General features: G+C 34.7%; 1 protein-coding gene across 1 annotated transcript in view; it reads left to right on the forward strand.

Moving 5' to 3' along the window:
* The window catches only part of LOC111044275, a 277,601-nt gene that overhangs the window by 173,706 nt on the left and 86,009 nt on the right, over positions 1 to 17,886 (forward strand). The window contains exons 15-18 of the mRNA XM_039435828.1: positions 336 to 378; positions 2,743 to 2,898; positions 3,535 to 3,685; positions 16,274 to 16,481. Of these exons, the coding sequence (XP_039291762.1) occupies positions 336 to 378; positions 2,743 to 2,898; positions 3,535 to 3,685; positions 16,274 to 16,481 (558 nt within the window). The remainder of the gene's footprint in view (positions 1 to 335; positions 379 to 2,742; positions 2,899 to 3,534; positions 3,686 to 16,273; positions 16,482 to 17,886) is intronic.

Below are 17,886 nucleotides of genomic sequence, written 5' to 3' on the forward strand. Positions count from 1 at the left end.
AATATGCAGTACAGAACGGTACTCTTATCTAATATACAGTTACTGATAAGTAAGCTTTATCGCTCGGTCGCTAACCATTCCTTTAGCAAATTCTTTCATTTTAAAAGGTAATCACAATTTTCCTCTCTTCTCATGAGGTCTATTTAAAAAATTCATCACAATACCCAAAAAATATTGTTATTAAGTGTTGAATTTCAATCATTTTTCATTGGGAATTAATCACCATCATCACATCAAGCACGACCATAGAATGAGATGCTTTGGTCAAGATGCATCTGTATTTTTTTTCATTTTCTTCACTTCAACCCATTGAGTGGTATCTGTTTATTTTTCAGAGGGCAAAGTGAACTTGAATACAGCGGCTACATTGCAATCCAAGTAAGTTTTTCATTTTCAAATGCTTCAAAAATTCTAACTTTCAAAGCTCCTTTTTGTAAATATCGTACTTTGGGATAACAAACTTCTATTATTCATCTATTCAGTAACATTTTTCTCTCTTGTGATATGACTTGCTCTTTAGAAAAACTCACCGTTTCTACTTGTTCTGGAGCACCAAAGTAGAATTGAAACAACCTGTGACTTGATACTGGAGAGATACGTGGATCAGAGAGATAAAGGGAGATGGAAACAAGTGATAGAAACAATAAGCGTGGTTGCCAAGTTGGCCAAACAGGCTCAGTCATCAAGTTTTCAGTTCATCAAGTTTTCATTCATCAAGCTTCCAGTTTGATATACTTTGCTTAAGCATAGTTTTAGATAAAATATTGTTTTCAATTGTTTTATATTCTATCTTCTTATCCTTCTATCTTTATCTATACTATATAGAGTGCTCTGAAAAAAGGTGCTTATAAGTCAGAGCGTGATTCCTAACATCAAAAAAAGAAAAAAGTTCCAATTGACATAGGTCCGAAAATGCTTAGTTACCAAGTTATACAGAGTGAAAGATTTCGTCTGAATTTCAGTTACCCTGCTGAAACGAAGCCCTACGGTTTTTTTTCTTCTTTAGATGTGAGGATTCACGCCCTGACTTATGGGCAACTTTTTTCAGAACACTCTGTATAATACGTGGTAGGTCCAGAAAGTGAGTTCCGTTTTGTGATAAAATTAAATTGTGTACAGATACAGAAAAGTTATTCATTGCACAAAATTCTACAACTCTTAGGCCCAGTTGCACAACAGCCGGTTAAATTTTAACCGTGATTAATTTCGCGAGAACCAATCAGAGAAGGCGTTATTGAAAAGACGGCTTCTCTGATTGGCTCTCGTGGAATTAATCACGGTTAAAATTTAACCGACTGTTGTGCAACCGGCACTAAAACTACTCTCCCACATAACTACCGAAATTTTGCAGACATTTGTCATAGCGTGGCACAAGCTTTTGTATACCTTCTTCATAGAAATTTGCCGCCTGTGTCTTCAACCAGTTGGAAACAGTATCTTTCAGCTCGTCGTCATTGTTGAAGTGTTGACCGCCAAGGAAAGACTTGAGATGTAAGAACAGATGAAAGTCGCTAGGAGCGAGGTCAGGGCTGTAAGGAGGTTGGTCAAACACGTTCCAGCCAAATCCCTGTAGGAGGTTTTTTGTCACATTTGCAGTGTGTGGTCGTGCGTTGTCGTCAAGAAAAACAACACCCTTTGACAATCCTCAGCGCTTATTCTGTATTGCGCGGCGTAATTTCCGAAGTGTCTTGCAATAAGCATCTGCTGTGATTGATTGACCACGCGGTAAGAAATCAATGAGTAAGATGCCTTTCCAGTCCCAGAACACTGTGCACACCATTTTTCAAGGTGTCAAGATTTGCTTCTGCTTAACCTTTGCTGGAGATGAAGTGTGCCTCCATTCCATTGATTGCCGCTTACTTTCAGGAGTGTCGTAAGAAACCCAAGTTTCATCTCCTGTGACTATCTTTGTCAGACATTCTTCGCGGCTTTCAGCATAATGGGTCAAAACAAAAACTGAAGTGCACAACCCATCCGTTCTGTTTTGTGTTGCTCAGTAAGAATCTTTGGTACCCAACGTAAGCAAAGTTTACGAAATTTCAGTTTTCCGGTAACAATTTCATCCATTAGTGATCGTGGAACTTGGGGAAATTCCATGGCAAGAGCACTAATTATTGTAAACCTTCGGTTTTCATGGATCTTGTCATCAATCGCGTGAACCAGTTCTTCTGTAACCAAAGATGGACGCCCACTTCGTTCTTCATCTTGCACATCACTACGTCCGTCATTGAACTGTCGGACCCTTATAGGATGTACGAGATCCGAAAAGCGTGTTTGAAGCATCATCGCGTCTGAACTACAGAAATGATCAACTTAAAATTTTGCAAAAAGATTCTTCATTTACCAAGGATGGTTATGGTCCTATTTTCATACTTACTAATCTGTTAATAATCATTTCAATGATTAAACAAATTTATTTATATTGTGATACAAAGTTTACGTAAGATAAAAGCCCAATCAAATCGTTTTTCTATAGTGAATTATTACAGTTGTTGATACTCTCCATAGCAGCATGCAACTACAGTATAAAAGTGAATTCAATCTATTTGTGCTTTGAAGACCCTTGCGGAGCAAGGGTTACCTGCTAGTTATTTATATTAACTGTATCACTGCCCTAGTGTAACTCCATATAACCCTAGTTAATACTTTTTATAGCCCTATTTAATTCTAATTTCAGTAGCTAATGAGTTCAATGAATTGTGCTGATCGATAGATTGATGGAAATCCTCCAACTGATTACAGGTTGGTCGACTCCATATTTGTATCAGATGTGTTCTATATGCTAGCTGATTATCAAAGGGAAATATACAGAACTAAACTAGAAAGCAAAGGAGCCACCTTGGAAATGGGCGATTCATATAAGTCTGACCCTCACGAGACATTAGATCTTAGACTGAGGTGAGTGGTTTAGCACAATGGAGAAATTATTTCTCGACAATTTCCTATTAATTGAAGTTGCAGCTTCCCTATAAATCCGAAAATGCCATTTATAATTTATTTCTTATCATTCATTCAATATTTTTATTAATATGTTATACATGTTTTTCAATAAAGCAAAAAATTATATTATCTAACCTATATAGTTTGAGAGAGTAATATATTTTTGAAAAACTTTTTTGAGAAAACATCAATAATAAATTGGTCTTGAAAAATCAAATCCAACTAGCCCAATATTGATTACTGTCAGAGAAAACATCTCTCAAAAACAACATTATGTCCTGTTCCTAGGAAACTAATTAAATCGGTCATTAGCCTCCAAATCTAATGCTTCATTGAACTTCAAGTGTATTGTTGTTTCTCTGTATAATTAGACTCATAGTGCCAGTTGCAAAAAAAAAGTTGTTAAATTTTAATTGTAATTAATTTCACAAGAACCAATCAGAGAAGGCCTTTTTAGAAAAGACTCTTCTTCCCTGATTGGTTCTCGTGAAATTTGTGCAACCGGCACATAGCCTCATTGAAATAGAATAACGGAAATGGTGACTCTCTTTAATTGAGCCTTCTTTTAATTCAATGATTAATTTGTGTTTCAAGTTGTTCGAGTGTGGAGGAATCCACTGCCCCAGACGATTTAAGAAAACTTTTTCCATCCAAAGTTATAAGACTCGATTCGGAAAATAGTTCTCCAATTAGAGAGGAAGAGAGCCAATTCTTCACCACTTCTAGGAGAGTCTTTTCATGTCAAGTAAGTTGAACCAGTTGTAATAAACCATTTCTAGAAAACATCTGATTTTTCCTTAAACCAACATTATTTTACATAGCTATTAGCTATGGCCGCAATTAGCGATCTTTGGAGAAATAACATGAGACATTATAACAATCGAATCGGTGTGACGAGGACGACAGCTGTAGTCGTTAAGGCCCTCTTTATCATACACACCGGTTCGATTCCTATATTACTTATCACAAATCGATAATAAATCAATCTCATAAATCGATATGATTATCAAAATAACACACCGATTTGAATGTTATTTCTTATGTGATTACCGTGATATATCTCCGAAAATCGCTGATTATGGCCACAGATATGGCTTTCTATAATGAGGCTTCGATATTGAATCTGTAATTATTTAACGTTATTTTCTAGAATTCTGGAATTCTTAAACTCGTTATATTTTCTAGAATGATACATGCTTCTTGGATGCTTTCCTATCATTCCTCTTCTTCTGAGATTCCCAATTTTTTAGATACTTTATTATCTGTAGTATAACTTTATTGAAATACAGAAGACCCCACTTTTTGATCAATCAATCAATCAAATAGTTCTCTATCAATCATTGCAATTATACAATATAGACATTATCAAGATAAAAATTACATAATTTATAATATTCAGTTCAGAAAGTATTGTATTGTATACTGTAGGTATGGGATAAATTTAAATTAAATATATTTTCAATTCTTTCTTGAAATTTGCACCATCCTTCTCTCTGGCATCAATACTTCTCTCTGATGAATCCCTGCTATGCTGTACAGAAAGTGGAATGTATTGATTTTTATGGGATGGCTCGTACATTGACAGATTGCTTCAGACAGACTTCTATAAGAACTAATCCTATCCACTTTCCGTCCAGCAGCGCAGAAAAGCATTAGTCCAAGTTTGGCTCCGGACTACTACAAATTATAAGTAGGCTTGAATATCACAGAAGAAATATTAATGATAATGATATTGATGTAAAGAGTTTCAAGTAAGTAAAGACTGATTAGTAGTGAATGTGAGTAACACATTGATAATATGGAAATTAAACGAATTACTGTTAATTAACAAAAGGAAATAAAGTATGTGAGCATGGAGGATAATTCTGAACCCAGATGAGGTACCAAAATGGAAGTAGATTCAAAATTATTACAATTCGTATTAGTATAACATATCGGGCGACCGAGCTTCGCTCTGGAGTACAAAAGCATAGAAAATGAGATATCTTCTAATGTTATCTTTTCTCTATGAAAAACGCTTATTTAGTAAGACTTTAGTTTTTATATTGAACTCTCATATTTATTGCATTTTATTGTCATTTTTTGTTCCGATTTCTCTATTATCTCTGAATATTTTTTATTGCATTTTATGCTGACGACGTGGTTAAGTGGTAGAGTAGTTGACTTTACCACGTCAGCAATAATGAAAAAGTCATTCTATTCTATGCAGTGTGCTTGTACTAATATAGTGTAGAGTGCTTATACGGACCTGTACAAACGAGAAGAGTCTCTACTAGTTTTTCGCCATACTGTTGTTGCACGCGTGCCAATAGCAGGTTATGGTCGCGACTATGAGATATCACAGCTGTGAAGAAGTAGACCGCTGCTTTCACCGTTATTAGCTTCGGCAGCAAAAGGATCTACATCTGCAAACGAATAGAAAAAATATTTTAGAAAAAAAAAATTATTAACAGAAAAAAACGTGTCAGTCAGTTCCGTGCACTTTTCAAGTGGAAAACATCATCTTAAAATGCAGGGATATTAAGGGCCGGGTTCCGAGATCGTGATTTAGCTAAGTCCTAGACTTTAAACAACTGGGGTCAGGAAATTAGCTTTCCAAAACGGGGCGAAGTCGCAGTAAATAGTCGCAGCAAAATAAATCTTTATTTTCTTATCTCTATAATTGGAAACGTTTTTCATTGACGAAATGAAACATACCTAAATAATTCAGAATAGCTGAAACCTTACACTATTTTCTCTTTATTTCATTTTGTGTTCAATTTTCTATTTTTTTGCAATTTAAGATACGTCGACTGCGACAACACCCCGTTTCGGAAAGCCAATTTTCTGACTGCAACTGTTTAAAGTCTAGAACTTAGCTAAATCCCGAGCATATCCTAAATACCGGCCCTCAAATATCCTATAATTCTAAGCGATAATTTCGGCTATGTTGATCATTGTAGATTAATTTCTTGCCAGATAAGATTTCTCGTAAGATAAGCGGATTGAATGCAAATTGGCTTTCCTAAATGGGGCAGTTTTTATGATAATCTGTATTTTCTCATTTATATAATTGGAAACGTTTCCTTGCCGGAATAAAATATCCATAAATAATTGACCGAGCGAAGTCAGGTCTAAGATTCAAGTCGACGGTTTGGCATTTCTCTTTATGTTTAAATGTTTTAATGTTTATATTTTGCGCATTTACGGCGAAACGCGGTAATAGATTTTCATGAGGTATGTTCCTTTTTAAATTGTGCGTCGACGTATATACAAGGTTTTTGGGAATTTTGCATTTCAAGGATAATATAAAAGGAAAAGGAGCCTCCTTCATACGCCAATATCACCGTAAAAATCAGACTATAGGAATATTATTATTATTATTATTTATATCTATAAAAGGCTAAGCCCCGACAGACTAGAATAACACCACAGCCCAAATTACTGACCGTAAAAACTTCAAATTTTGCACAATTGTTTATGGTATTCTCAAAACATCTACTAAGAAAGGATTTTCAGATAATGATTTGCCCCCCTGAAGGAGCTGGGGCCCCCCAAAAATTTTGTACTCTTTAACCGCTCATTACACATCAAAGTCATGAGGAACTTTTTTATTCAGCTACGAAAAAAAATTAGATCTATGCAGAAAAATTCCGATCAGGAGCGCAGGGGGGTTCAGGAGAGGGCATTTTTTGAATCCGATCAGGAGCACAGGGGGGTTCAGGAGAGCGCATTTTTCGAAAATTTTGATGTAAAATCACACTACAGCTCAAACTAATTGGCCTACAGACTTAAAACTTTGCACAAATATTCTTCAAACATGCTAGACGCGCACTAAGAACGGATTTTGAGATATTTTGCCTCTAGGGGTTTCAAAGGATGAAAAAGGATCCTATTAAGTAAGGTTATGAACATGGTTAGGTGAACGCCATATGGTACTGTGATAATTGACACATGATATTCTAACATATGTTGTAATCATTGGAAAGCTTAAAATAATCTTATCAATCAGCTGATCGAATCAATTTTGCTTTGGTCGAGAGCGCGAGTTTGCCACATGTTTGTTCCATTGTTGTATGCTCATGGCCAGTTCGGTTTTCGCCTTCTATCAGCTGTATATGAAGTCTCATACATTTCCAAGGTACCTAAAATAGAAGGTACTGGCCACGCGCATCTCGATCTTTTAATTATCAGAGTCAGATGATCGGTGTGCCGTCATTGGTGCTCTAAATATCTATTCTTCCTATCTTTTCAATGTTAAATAGACCAACTTTGTGAGTATTTTTCTCAAAAAGTAAAAAACTTTCAAGTCCCATCATACGATTCATACAATATTTATCTTCAATTCTTCTAGAAATTCAATACTTTTGGACGGCTGGATCTTTCAGAATGATCGATTTTGTAAGAGCCTGCACATCGAATACCTGTTGCTCTCTTAATGAAAATTAACATGCTTTCCCTGATACTGTATATTATAATATGTAGAATCAATAGAACATCTTGCCTAATCCCTTAGGAGGAGGATCTCTTTAACCAGAAAAATTATGTTTTTCACATTCTTGATAAGGGAATAGTTTTCTGGTTGAATCCCTCTAATTGGAGGGATCCCTCCTATTCCCTTATATATATATATATATATATATATATATATATATATATATATATATATATTAAAGCATGCATACCGTGTGGGGAATTCTCAATAATCGAGAATTGTATTGAATACTTGCTCTCGTATTGTGAAACACATATTTCTCATTTATTATTTACGAGAGGGATTCTCAAATGATACTTGTTCTCTTAATGTACAACTCTCATTCTTTATTATTCATTTGTGAAAAGGAAAACCAATTCTTCATGATCTAATAATAATTTATCTAATAAAAATGAATCATTAATTGAAAAGTATACGTATGAATATGAATTCATACTATAAGTATCCTACAATATATTCCTTCTAATAAAATTGATAATTCTATAAGACAAGTGATTGGTTGAATGTCTGTTTGAAAGACTACGAAAGGATGACAACCTCTTCAACCAACTTGGAGGGCATTCCTGTTCTAGAAATTAAACTCTCATAAACTTAAAACAGGATAATGTGTAGTAAATTCCAATTTCTTTCAATCTCCACATTATTTTCCTATAATCAGAGAGAATAGTTGGGCATATTTTAAGGCATTTTTTCAAATTGCAATTCATTCAGTTTATAATGCATTTATGATGTGTGTTATACTATCACCCCATACTCTCTTTTGTTTCATATTGGGGCTTCCTATCACATAGAATGTGAGTGATGTATATGTGATAAAAATTATGTTTCTAGATTGTGCCTTGGTCACTGAGTAGAAATAATTTTGAAACCAAAGTTCTTTATCGAAAATTCAATTGAAATTCAATTGTTTATTAATCCAATTGATTAACAAACAAAATCATCAAATATATTTTTAACAATAACGTTGAAACAATGCAGGCTTTAGAAAGAATGACCAGATTTTCAAATCTGTTTTTTCAATCTTCTCTTACTTGGAACAGTTTTGGGACAATTTGAGCCTGTTTTTCTCTCCTCATCTCAACAATATAAATTTTAGATGTTCAAATGTACCTCCAAAAGATTTTCAAATGCTTGAATAAGTGAGTAAATATTGTTCCAGACATCCAACAGCCTATATTGCAATTATGAGAAAAAAAAGAATCGTGCGTGTTGATAAAGCATAATACTAATATTCCACCTTGACGGCCTTCTTCACATCCCTATACCCTCCTACATTTCATAATAGTCCATTTGTTTCCTCATGCTCCAGAGTTTTAGTAGCTCTGAATAGAGAAGGATAATCCAGAAACTATTCATACAATATTTCTTCTATTCAATGATGGAATAGGTTTTTCCCTACCACACATCTATACTTTTCTAAGTGTGTGGGAGCCTCTTTTCTTGAATAAAAGTGCCCTCCGAGATGATTAAAGAGGTTGTCGTCCTTCAAAGGCTTTCAGACATTCAACAGACCAGTTGTCCTATGAATCGACAATATTATAAGATGCTATAATATTTTGAGAGAATTAATTCATACTCCTACGTATATTTTTCAAATTATGTCTCATTTATTCAATCAATTAGCATTGTTTTATCAGAATTGTCTATTTCTCAAAGTGAAAAATAGTTTCACAATACGAGAACAAATGAAGGGGTTAGTTGATGAAGGTGGTGGTAATTAACATGTTTTGGGTAAATGAGATAAGAGTTATGAGTGTCACTCTGCACGCTACATAGGTCCCAAAATTATTTAATGTGAACAATAGTTGAGATTAACTTTATGTGTTATGTCTTAAGTGCAGTCTAAACAACATATTCGAAGGATAAGGAAGGAAAGTGGTGCGCTTACCATCTTCATCCATTGATTAACCACATTCTCCTTCCAAATCACTGATGGAATGCCCTGCACTAACAACCTTCATTCTCTGCAACCGCTATTGAATTCACTTTTATCAAATTAATCTTAGCTTTTCCTTTATATGTCTTCTGCATTGAGATTGGTATTAGAATCAATTTTGAAACAATAGATCTGATATTGGTTGAGTTTGCAGAAGAGTATCACAATGAACAAAGGAAACAGCTCGAATGTGTAAAACTTAATAAATAATTATTATGATGATAAAACAGTGATTGGAAAAATATAGGCCTATAGTATATCATTCAAAGTATTACTAGGAGAAATACATTCAGTACTTTCTTCAACTTTATAATTGTTGGGATATTAAAACTTTGAATAAAAAACCTCCACTAGAAAACCTTTGAAGTCATTCATCTTTTCAAATGTTGCCAAATTAAATCTATTCATTCCTTCTACGAGTATCCCTTCTCGTAGTATCAAATGATAGTTATCTATCTCCAAACCGGTATGCTCTCACATTATCGGGAATTCTGGAAGATCTAAGAGTTCAAAAGTGATGAATTTCTAAAAAAAAATGAATATAGATATTGTAGAAATCGTAGATGTCGGTGGGACTTGAAAGTTATGTACTTTTGTAGAGAATGACTTACAAAGTTGTTGAGAAAAATGAAGATAAATATTGTATATGACCGCAACACACAACTATAACCTGGTTAAAGTATGTCATTTTTTGACATATAATCTGGTGTATATCATTTTTTTTTCCTGAATTAAGAGTGCACTCCGAAAGGGTAAAAGATGTTGAACCGGCAAGATGTTCTACTGATTCTATGGAATATACAGTAGGCTACACAGACAAGATATCAAGGATTTTGAGAGAAATGATATTATACTTTAATTAATGTTTTCACGTTTTCAATTCCTTATTTAATGATCGATTTATAAAATACATTACCATTGAGTAATTGAATTACAAAAGAGCCAGGGAAAGCATATTAATTTTCAATAAGAGAGCAACAGGTATTCGATGTGCAGGCTCTTACAAAATCGATCATTCTGAAAGATCCAGCCGTCCAAAATTATTGAATTTCAAGAAAAATTGAAGATAAAAATTGTATGAATTGTAGGGAATGTCGATGGAACTTGAAATTTGTGAACTTTTTGAGAAAAATACTTACAAAATTGGTCAATTTAACGTTGAAAAGATAGGAAGAATAGACTTTTAGAGCACCAATGACGTCACACCGATCAGCTGGTTTGGATTTGTTACTGCGCATCTTTTCGTGGCCACTACCTTGTACTCTGGGTACATTCACGAAGTAGAACACCTCTTCTCTGTGGTACATTGTAGGCCTACATGCCGATTAGAACAGAGCACAGAGATTTTCTTTGGTTAGGAGTTTGTTGATAACTCTTTTTTCAAATTCAAATTTTATTGCTATCAAAAATCACATTAAAAACTTTCTCAATAGACAACAATATTACAAAAACAAAATGTCAAACAAATACCTACATTTATTTGTAGCACGGCCAGAGAAAGACAAACTTGAGTACTAGCCGTAAGTTCATTCAATATAACTTATATATATTTTTTGTTAATATTTTGTGAATAAAAAGTACGAGTTGATGAGAGATGTGAGTAATTCCTTATATTTGATCGAAATGGTTATTCATATTGTAGTAGTCGGGGTCACTGCAATCTAAAGTTTTCTCTGTAGCTAATAGATTTCATACGTATTGATTGTCCATAATGTATCCAGTGTCCATAATGGAAGTGATTGAACTACTCAAAATTAATGGCTTACTACTGGTCCCTCATATAATTTATAGTATTTCTGGTGATTGAGCCTGTCTTTTATCAGCGTTGACTATTAATAAGGCTAGTTTCACACTCATTCGGTTCGTTTCGTTTTCGGCAAATTCCGATAAGTGTGAAACGTTAATTCGGTTTGAATTCGGTACCGAATAGAAACCGCATAGAACCGAACGCCCACTTGACTCTAATAAATTCCATCAGGTTTCAATTCGTTGCTAGTGAGAGGCTACTTTCACACACTTTCGGTTTGGTTCGGTTCGTTTCGTTTTCGGCAAATTCCGATAAGTGTGAAACGATGATTCGGTTTGAATTCGGTACCGAATAGCAACCGCATAGCACCGAACGCCCACTCGACACGATTAGGTTTTTCATCTTATTCGAATTCGTTGCTAGGGAAACAGGTAAAAACAAAGTCTTTTACATAAGCTTGCCTTGTTAGTTTTTATTTTAACCTGATATCGTGATTATTTTTTTTTTCAAAATTTCCCAAGTCAAAATCATATGGTCAATTCATTTCTGTTAGTCCACAGGAAAATTTTTTTCTCAATGGATAGTTTGCTATAAAAATGTGAAGGATATAAATTAAAACTCAGGAAGAATTTTTATTTTTCCACGAATATTACATGATTTCATCAATGGAGAGAAGAGATGAAGTTTATATACCATGTGTCAAAACAAGGAACAAATTTTCAATTTGAAAAAATAATCTCCCTGAACATCCAAAATTAACACAATCAAAAATAAACTATTCAAATAATTCACAATTCTTAATTAACTTTAAAATGTTGTTATTCAAGAAATAAGGTACAAGTGACCTTAAGAGGAATAGCGACAAGTCACCTGGTAGATAAGGAACCCCAAAAGAAGAAGAAAGCATGGATGACATCTGAAATTCTGGATCTTATGGAAGAAAGAAGGAAGAGCAAGGGAAAGGAGAAAGAATATAGAGAGCTACAGAAGAGAATTCAAAAGAGGATAAGAGAGGCTAAGGAAGAGTATCTGACATTGCAATGTGAAGAAATAGAAGTATTGGAGAAGAATTTTGACAGCTTCCATGTGCATAAGAAGGTTAAAGAACTGGCTGGATGTCGCAAAAGCAGTGCGAGTACAAATATAATAAAGAATAAGGACGGGAGTATTATAACTGATATGAAGGAAAAATTAAAGAGATGGAAAGCATATCTCTCAGAGCTCTTCCAAGACGAAAGACCGGTAAGACCAGTTGTAGAGAGAGGGGAAGTACATTTGAAGATATTGAGATCGGAAGTGGAATATGCTCTAAAAGTGATGAAAGCAGGTAAAGTTGCAGGTCCAGATCAGATCCCCATAGAGATCATCAAGCTCTTTGATGAAGATGTAATTGATATTCTTGTGAACCTCTTCAATTATATTTATGAGAAGGGAGAAATCCCCTCACAATGGTTAATCTCCACTTTTGTACTTATTCCTAAGAAACCCAACCCAAGGAAGTGCACTGATTATAGATCTATTGCGCTTATGAGCCATACCCTAAAGTTGTTTCTGAAAATTATACACAGAAGGATATATAGAAAACTTGAGGAAGGGATAAGCAATACCCAATTTGGGTTTCGAGAAGGGCTCGGAACAAGAGAGGCTCTATTTGGGGTTAATGTGCTTTTCCAGAGATGCCTAGACATGAATCAAGACGTTTATGCCTGTTTCATAGATTTTGGAAAGGCATTCGACAAGGTAAGGCATGGAGTGATGTACAGGTTGCTTGACAAAAAGGGCATTGATGCGGGCGATATAAAAATAATCAGCAATCTTTATTGGGGTCAGAAGGCGGCTGCAAGAATAGAGAATCAATTGACCGAGGAAATCGAGATCCGCCGAGGGGTAAGACAGGGCTGTATTTTGTCTCCACTCCTTTTTAATGTCTACAGCGAAGCTATCTTCAATGAAGTCTTGGAGGAGGAGTTGACGGGCATAATAATAAATGGAGAAGCCATAAATAATATAAGGTATGCTGATGACACTGTCTTGTTGACAAGCAATATGGAGGATATGCAAAGATTGATCCAAAAATTGCATGACAGGTGTGCTGAATCTGGTTTGAAATTGAATCTGAAGAAAACCAAATTAATGGTGGTCAGGAAAGCCTTAAATAGACAAATTCAGACAAACCTAATGGTGGACGGTACAGTCATAGAGAGGGTCCATAAGTAAAGATATCTGGGGACGTGGGTAGAGGAAAGTGGGGATTCGACGGGAGAGATAAGAAAAAGGATTGAGATGGTCAGATCGACATTTGTAAAAATGAAAAAATTGTTCACGAGCCGGGACATGAATATAGAATTGAAAATGAGGATGTTACGCTGTTACGTGTTTTCCACTCTCTTGTATGGGATGGAATCATGGACCCTCAAAAAGAGCCATATGGATAAGTTAGAAGCCTTTGAGATGTGGTGCTACCGCAGGATGTGGCGGATACCGTGGACGGATAGAGTCACCAACATGGAAGTCCTAGTGAAAATGAAGAAACAATGTGAAATTGTTTACACCATAAAAAAGAGAAAACTCCTGTATCTTGGACATCTAATGAGAAGCCACAAATATATAACCCTGCAGAATATAGTTCAAGGAAAAATCAGTGGAAAAAGGAGTGTTGGGAGGCGACGTGTTTCCTGGCTTAAAAATTTGAGGGATTGGTTTGACTGCAGCAGCAAAGACTTGTTTCGAGCGGCAGTGAATAAGATCCGGATTGCTGTGCTGATAGCGAACCTCCGATAGGAGACACACTAATAGAAGAAGAAGATTCAAGAAATAACATCTCACAATATTTAACACCAGCAGTTATATTTAATACCAGCATGAGCTGTGAAAATCCAAACACAGCTGTGCTTGAGAAGAAAATACCTAATTAGAACCGTACGAATTAAAACCTGACATGTATGAATGCCTCATTCGTTTTCGGTGACGAACCGAACCGAACCGAATGAAACCGAAAGCCCGTGAATAAATAAGCGCCTAATAAAGCTTTATTTACAACTAGCTTACCCGGCGAACTTCGTACCGCCAAAAAGTCAATGTATCTCATGTCACTCTTGACTTTATTTGGTGAATCATGAATTTTATCTGACAATCAATATTTTCATTTACATCTCAATACGGACTTTCTATGTGCTTAGTCATGCAGCATTCATTATTACGAAAACATATTCTTCTCAATCAATTGGTAGTAATATCTATCAGTAAAGTGTTGAATAAAAAAAATAGATAGGTTAAATCAGTGTTTCAAAGATGAATTCGATGTTTTCATAGTTGTTGATAGTCAATAGATGGTCCTGGAAATATGCGATGAACGTTGCATCACACAGAATTCCATATTCTTTCCATCTTCCATCTTAGGATGAATATAAGCTAAGCTAAATTCAAAAAATTCTTAAATTATTCTTCCAAACTACCGTGTTAATACCAGTACACAATTTATCACAGGGTGATGTGCTTATTACAGCTGGTAATTTTAGATGCTAAATCATATTATCACAATATAATCTTGAATCATGATCATCTTTCCGTTCTTTGGTAGCCGCTCGGTCGACAATTTCGAAGAAATATGACAGTAAAATGGATTAATGAATAATTATTTTTAGCCCCCCTTTTAAAATTTCTGTTCAGATACCATCCCCAATATTCACACAACATATTCCCAAAGTTTCATGCCGTTATGTCAAGTAGTTTTCAAGTCTGTAGGGGACAAACAAACACACAGACATTCATTTATATATATATATATATATATATTATATATATATATATAATATATATATATATATATATAGAGAGAGAGAGAGAGAGAGAGAGAGAGATTTACATTCGGCTCAAACAAAATGGAGGTAGCCTCCAGGAGGTATGGATTCGCCTCTCTAAATGGAGGTAGAATGATAAGATTGACAACTTTCAGTTCTGTTGTTTTAACAACATGTTTGACGCATCATCACGTCTGTACTCCTGGACTAATTAACTTGAAATCTTGCATATAGATTTTTAATTAACCAAGGATGGTTATAGGTCTATTTTCAATTCTTTAAAATTTCATTACGTCAAGTTTTCAGTTTGTCGAGTTTTAAAACAGATTCTTGCGGAGCACGGGTTTCTGCTAGTTCATCATAAATTAGCTGTCTAGTGGACTATAATACTACCCGTTCAAAAACATCAAACATCTTGAAAGTATATATTTCCATCAACGTTAGTAGACAGTGTTGTCTACTAACTTTGTCTTTCCATAAGCTGAGGCATAGCCTACTAAAGATAGCTTATCTAAAGTAAGCCATGGCTGAGGCCATGATTCTAGTAGTTTAGAGTTTGAAGTTATTGATAGAAAACATTTTCTTACATTTTTCTTTTTTAATCTGATGATCAAAATTGTAACAAATATTATTGAAAAGAAATTGATTTCTAAAATCATGAAAAGTGAGAAATGAAGTTTGTAGGAAATCAGCATTATGGTAGTTTATTTTGTTATTTTCAACACACCGATTTTTCGCCAACACGACAACACAGAATGTTCTCTGATGGGTTGATTGGATTGGCGTATCGACGGCAGCCAGACCTGATAACAGCGCTCACACTCACATTCGGGACGACACGTCACGGCACGATAGGACAGTAAGCTCTATGTTTATTTAGGATTTTTTCTAGACATTTTAAATTGATAAATTATTTATTAATTCTTGAGAAAACATAACAACAGGTCAATGTAACTTACTGAGCGCGAGATCTACTGTTCACAGAACTACTAGTCAAGAATAGCTGAAACTTTACTCTATTTTCTTCTGTGTTCAATTTCCCAGTTTTTCGAAATTCAATACACCGAATTTTCTACATCGAATTCAATACATCGAAATTTTTACACCGAAAATTTCATTTAAACACCCCGACTACACCCCGTTTCGGAAAGCCAATTTTAAACACCCCGTTTCGGAAAGCCAATTTTCTGACTCCAGCTGTTTGAAGTCTAGAACTAAGCTCTGTTAGAAGTCCCAAGCTCTGAAAACGGTCCTAGTCTGTATAGATTAAAGATTATTAGACCATTATTTTATTCAAACTGTCGAATGTGTCAGCTTTTATTGAAATAAATAATTTCCATTTGAATTCTCAAAGCTCAATAGAAAGTCTTTTTCAGGACCTGAATAAGACCGAAATCCAGTATTATAGAGTGGTAAATCAACACTCAACAATAACCAGTAAACCAATAAAGCAGATATATCATTTCGATGGAGTAACGATCAGATATAATCATGAGAGTCACCAGTTTGAAATAGAAGACATCAGATATCTGCTGCGAATACCTGGGACCAATGGGAAAGATTCGTACGAACCAATCAGACTCCGTGAGAGATTTTCAATATTAAAATTCATTCTATTAGAATACACCTGTTTTTACTTTCCTTGCCCTACGGTACTACCATAGGTAAGGAAAGTATTGTTTTCCAAAAAAAATTAAGGTAGGTACCCCAATTTCAAGTTTTCTATACGTTTCAAGGTCCCCTGAGTCCAAAAACATGATTTTTGAGTGTTGGTCCATGTGTGTGTATGTGTGTATGTGTGTGTGTGTGTGTGTGTGTGTGTGTGTGTGTGTGTGTGTTGTGTGTGTGTGTGTGTGTGTATGTGTATGTCTGTGAACACGATAACTCTATTCCTAATTAACCGATTGACTTGAAATTTTAAACTTAAGGTCCTTATACCATGAGGACCCGACAATAAGAAATTCAATGAATTTCAATTCAAGATGGCGGAAAAAATGGCGGATAATTACTAAAAAACTAATTACTATAGAATAGATTTTTAAACAAGTGTAGTGAATAATTCTTAGGGCTGTATGTAGATACTCGGTTAAAGCTGCGTCTAACCGGTTTGAACCGTAGATTCTATGCTGATTCCATCTGAAGCCAGTAAACGCCGTTTACTCCCAAATTTGGGCATTTAGACCAGCAGTGTGCGTACGTGATCGAGATGAGCAGTGAGCCAGTAGTTAGCATAACCATGACCATCTATATAATAAGAGAGAGTAGGGTTGTGTTTGTTCGTTTGTTCGCATCAAAACGTGTCAACTTGTGGATTGCATACCGGAAAAACGAAAATGATTTAGATCTCCAAATTTGCACATAGATTCTAAAAAAATCAATCTCGTGTACCTCGAGGTCCAAATTTCAATTTTCCTTCTAGATTTTTCATAATTAATGTTCAAATTTTTTCAAATTATGGGACATACGATTTCATACGGCGATTTCACATTCAAATCATATGATAAAATTAAAAAAAAAACAGCAGTTCTATTATTGCTTTCTACCTGAATCAAATTAACCTCAATAATATTGTTCTGATACCATAATTGTATTGATAAATATTTGTAATAATAATATTCTTATTATTATTATTATTATTAAGATTATAATAGTATTGTTTTGATACCATAATTATATTTTCATTTTCACAAACTCTGTATAATAATAATTATGGTGAATGTGGAACTGCTGCATCAAAGAAATAATCTCAAAAACATATGTTTAGAAAAAACATAGTTTTGAAACTTCGTTTCAAAATAGTGTCTTCCAGTTGTGGTATGGAAGCAGCTGAACATTTTTTCAAAAAGGAAAATTAGAAGAGAGGTATGATTGGGAATCCTATTCGAATTGAATGAAAAAAGACTATGAAATTGTCAAAAAACCACTGATTTATTGATAATTAGAAAGACCGGTTTCGGTTATTACACCATTGTCAATCTCTGATAAACTA

The sequence above is a fragment of the Nilaparvata lugens genome, chromosome 9 (genome assembly GCF_014356525.2).
Source record: "Nilaparvata lugens isolate BPH chromosome 9, ASM1435652v1, whole genome shotgun sequence".
NCBI lineage: Eukaryota > Metazoa > Arthropoda > Insecta > Hemiptera > Delphacidae > Nilaparvata > Nilaparvata lugens.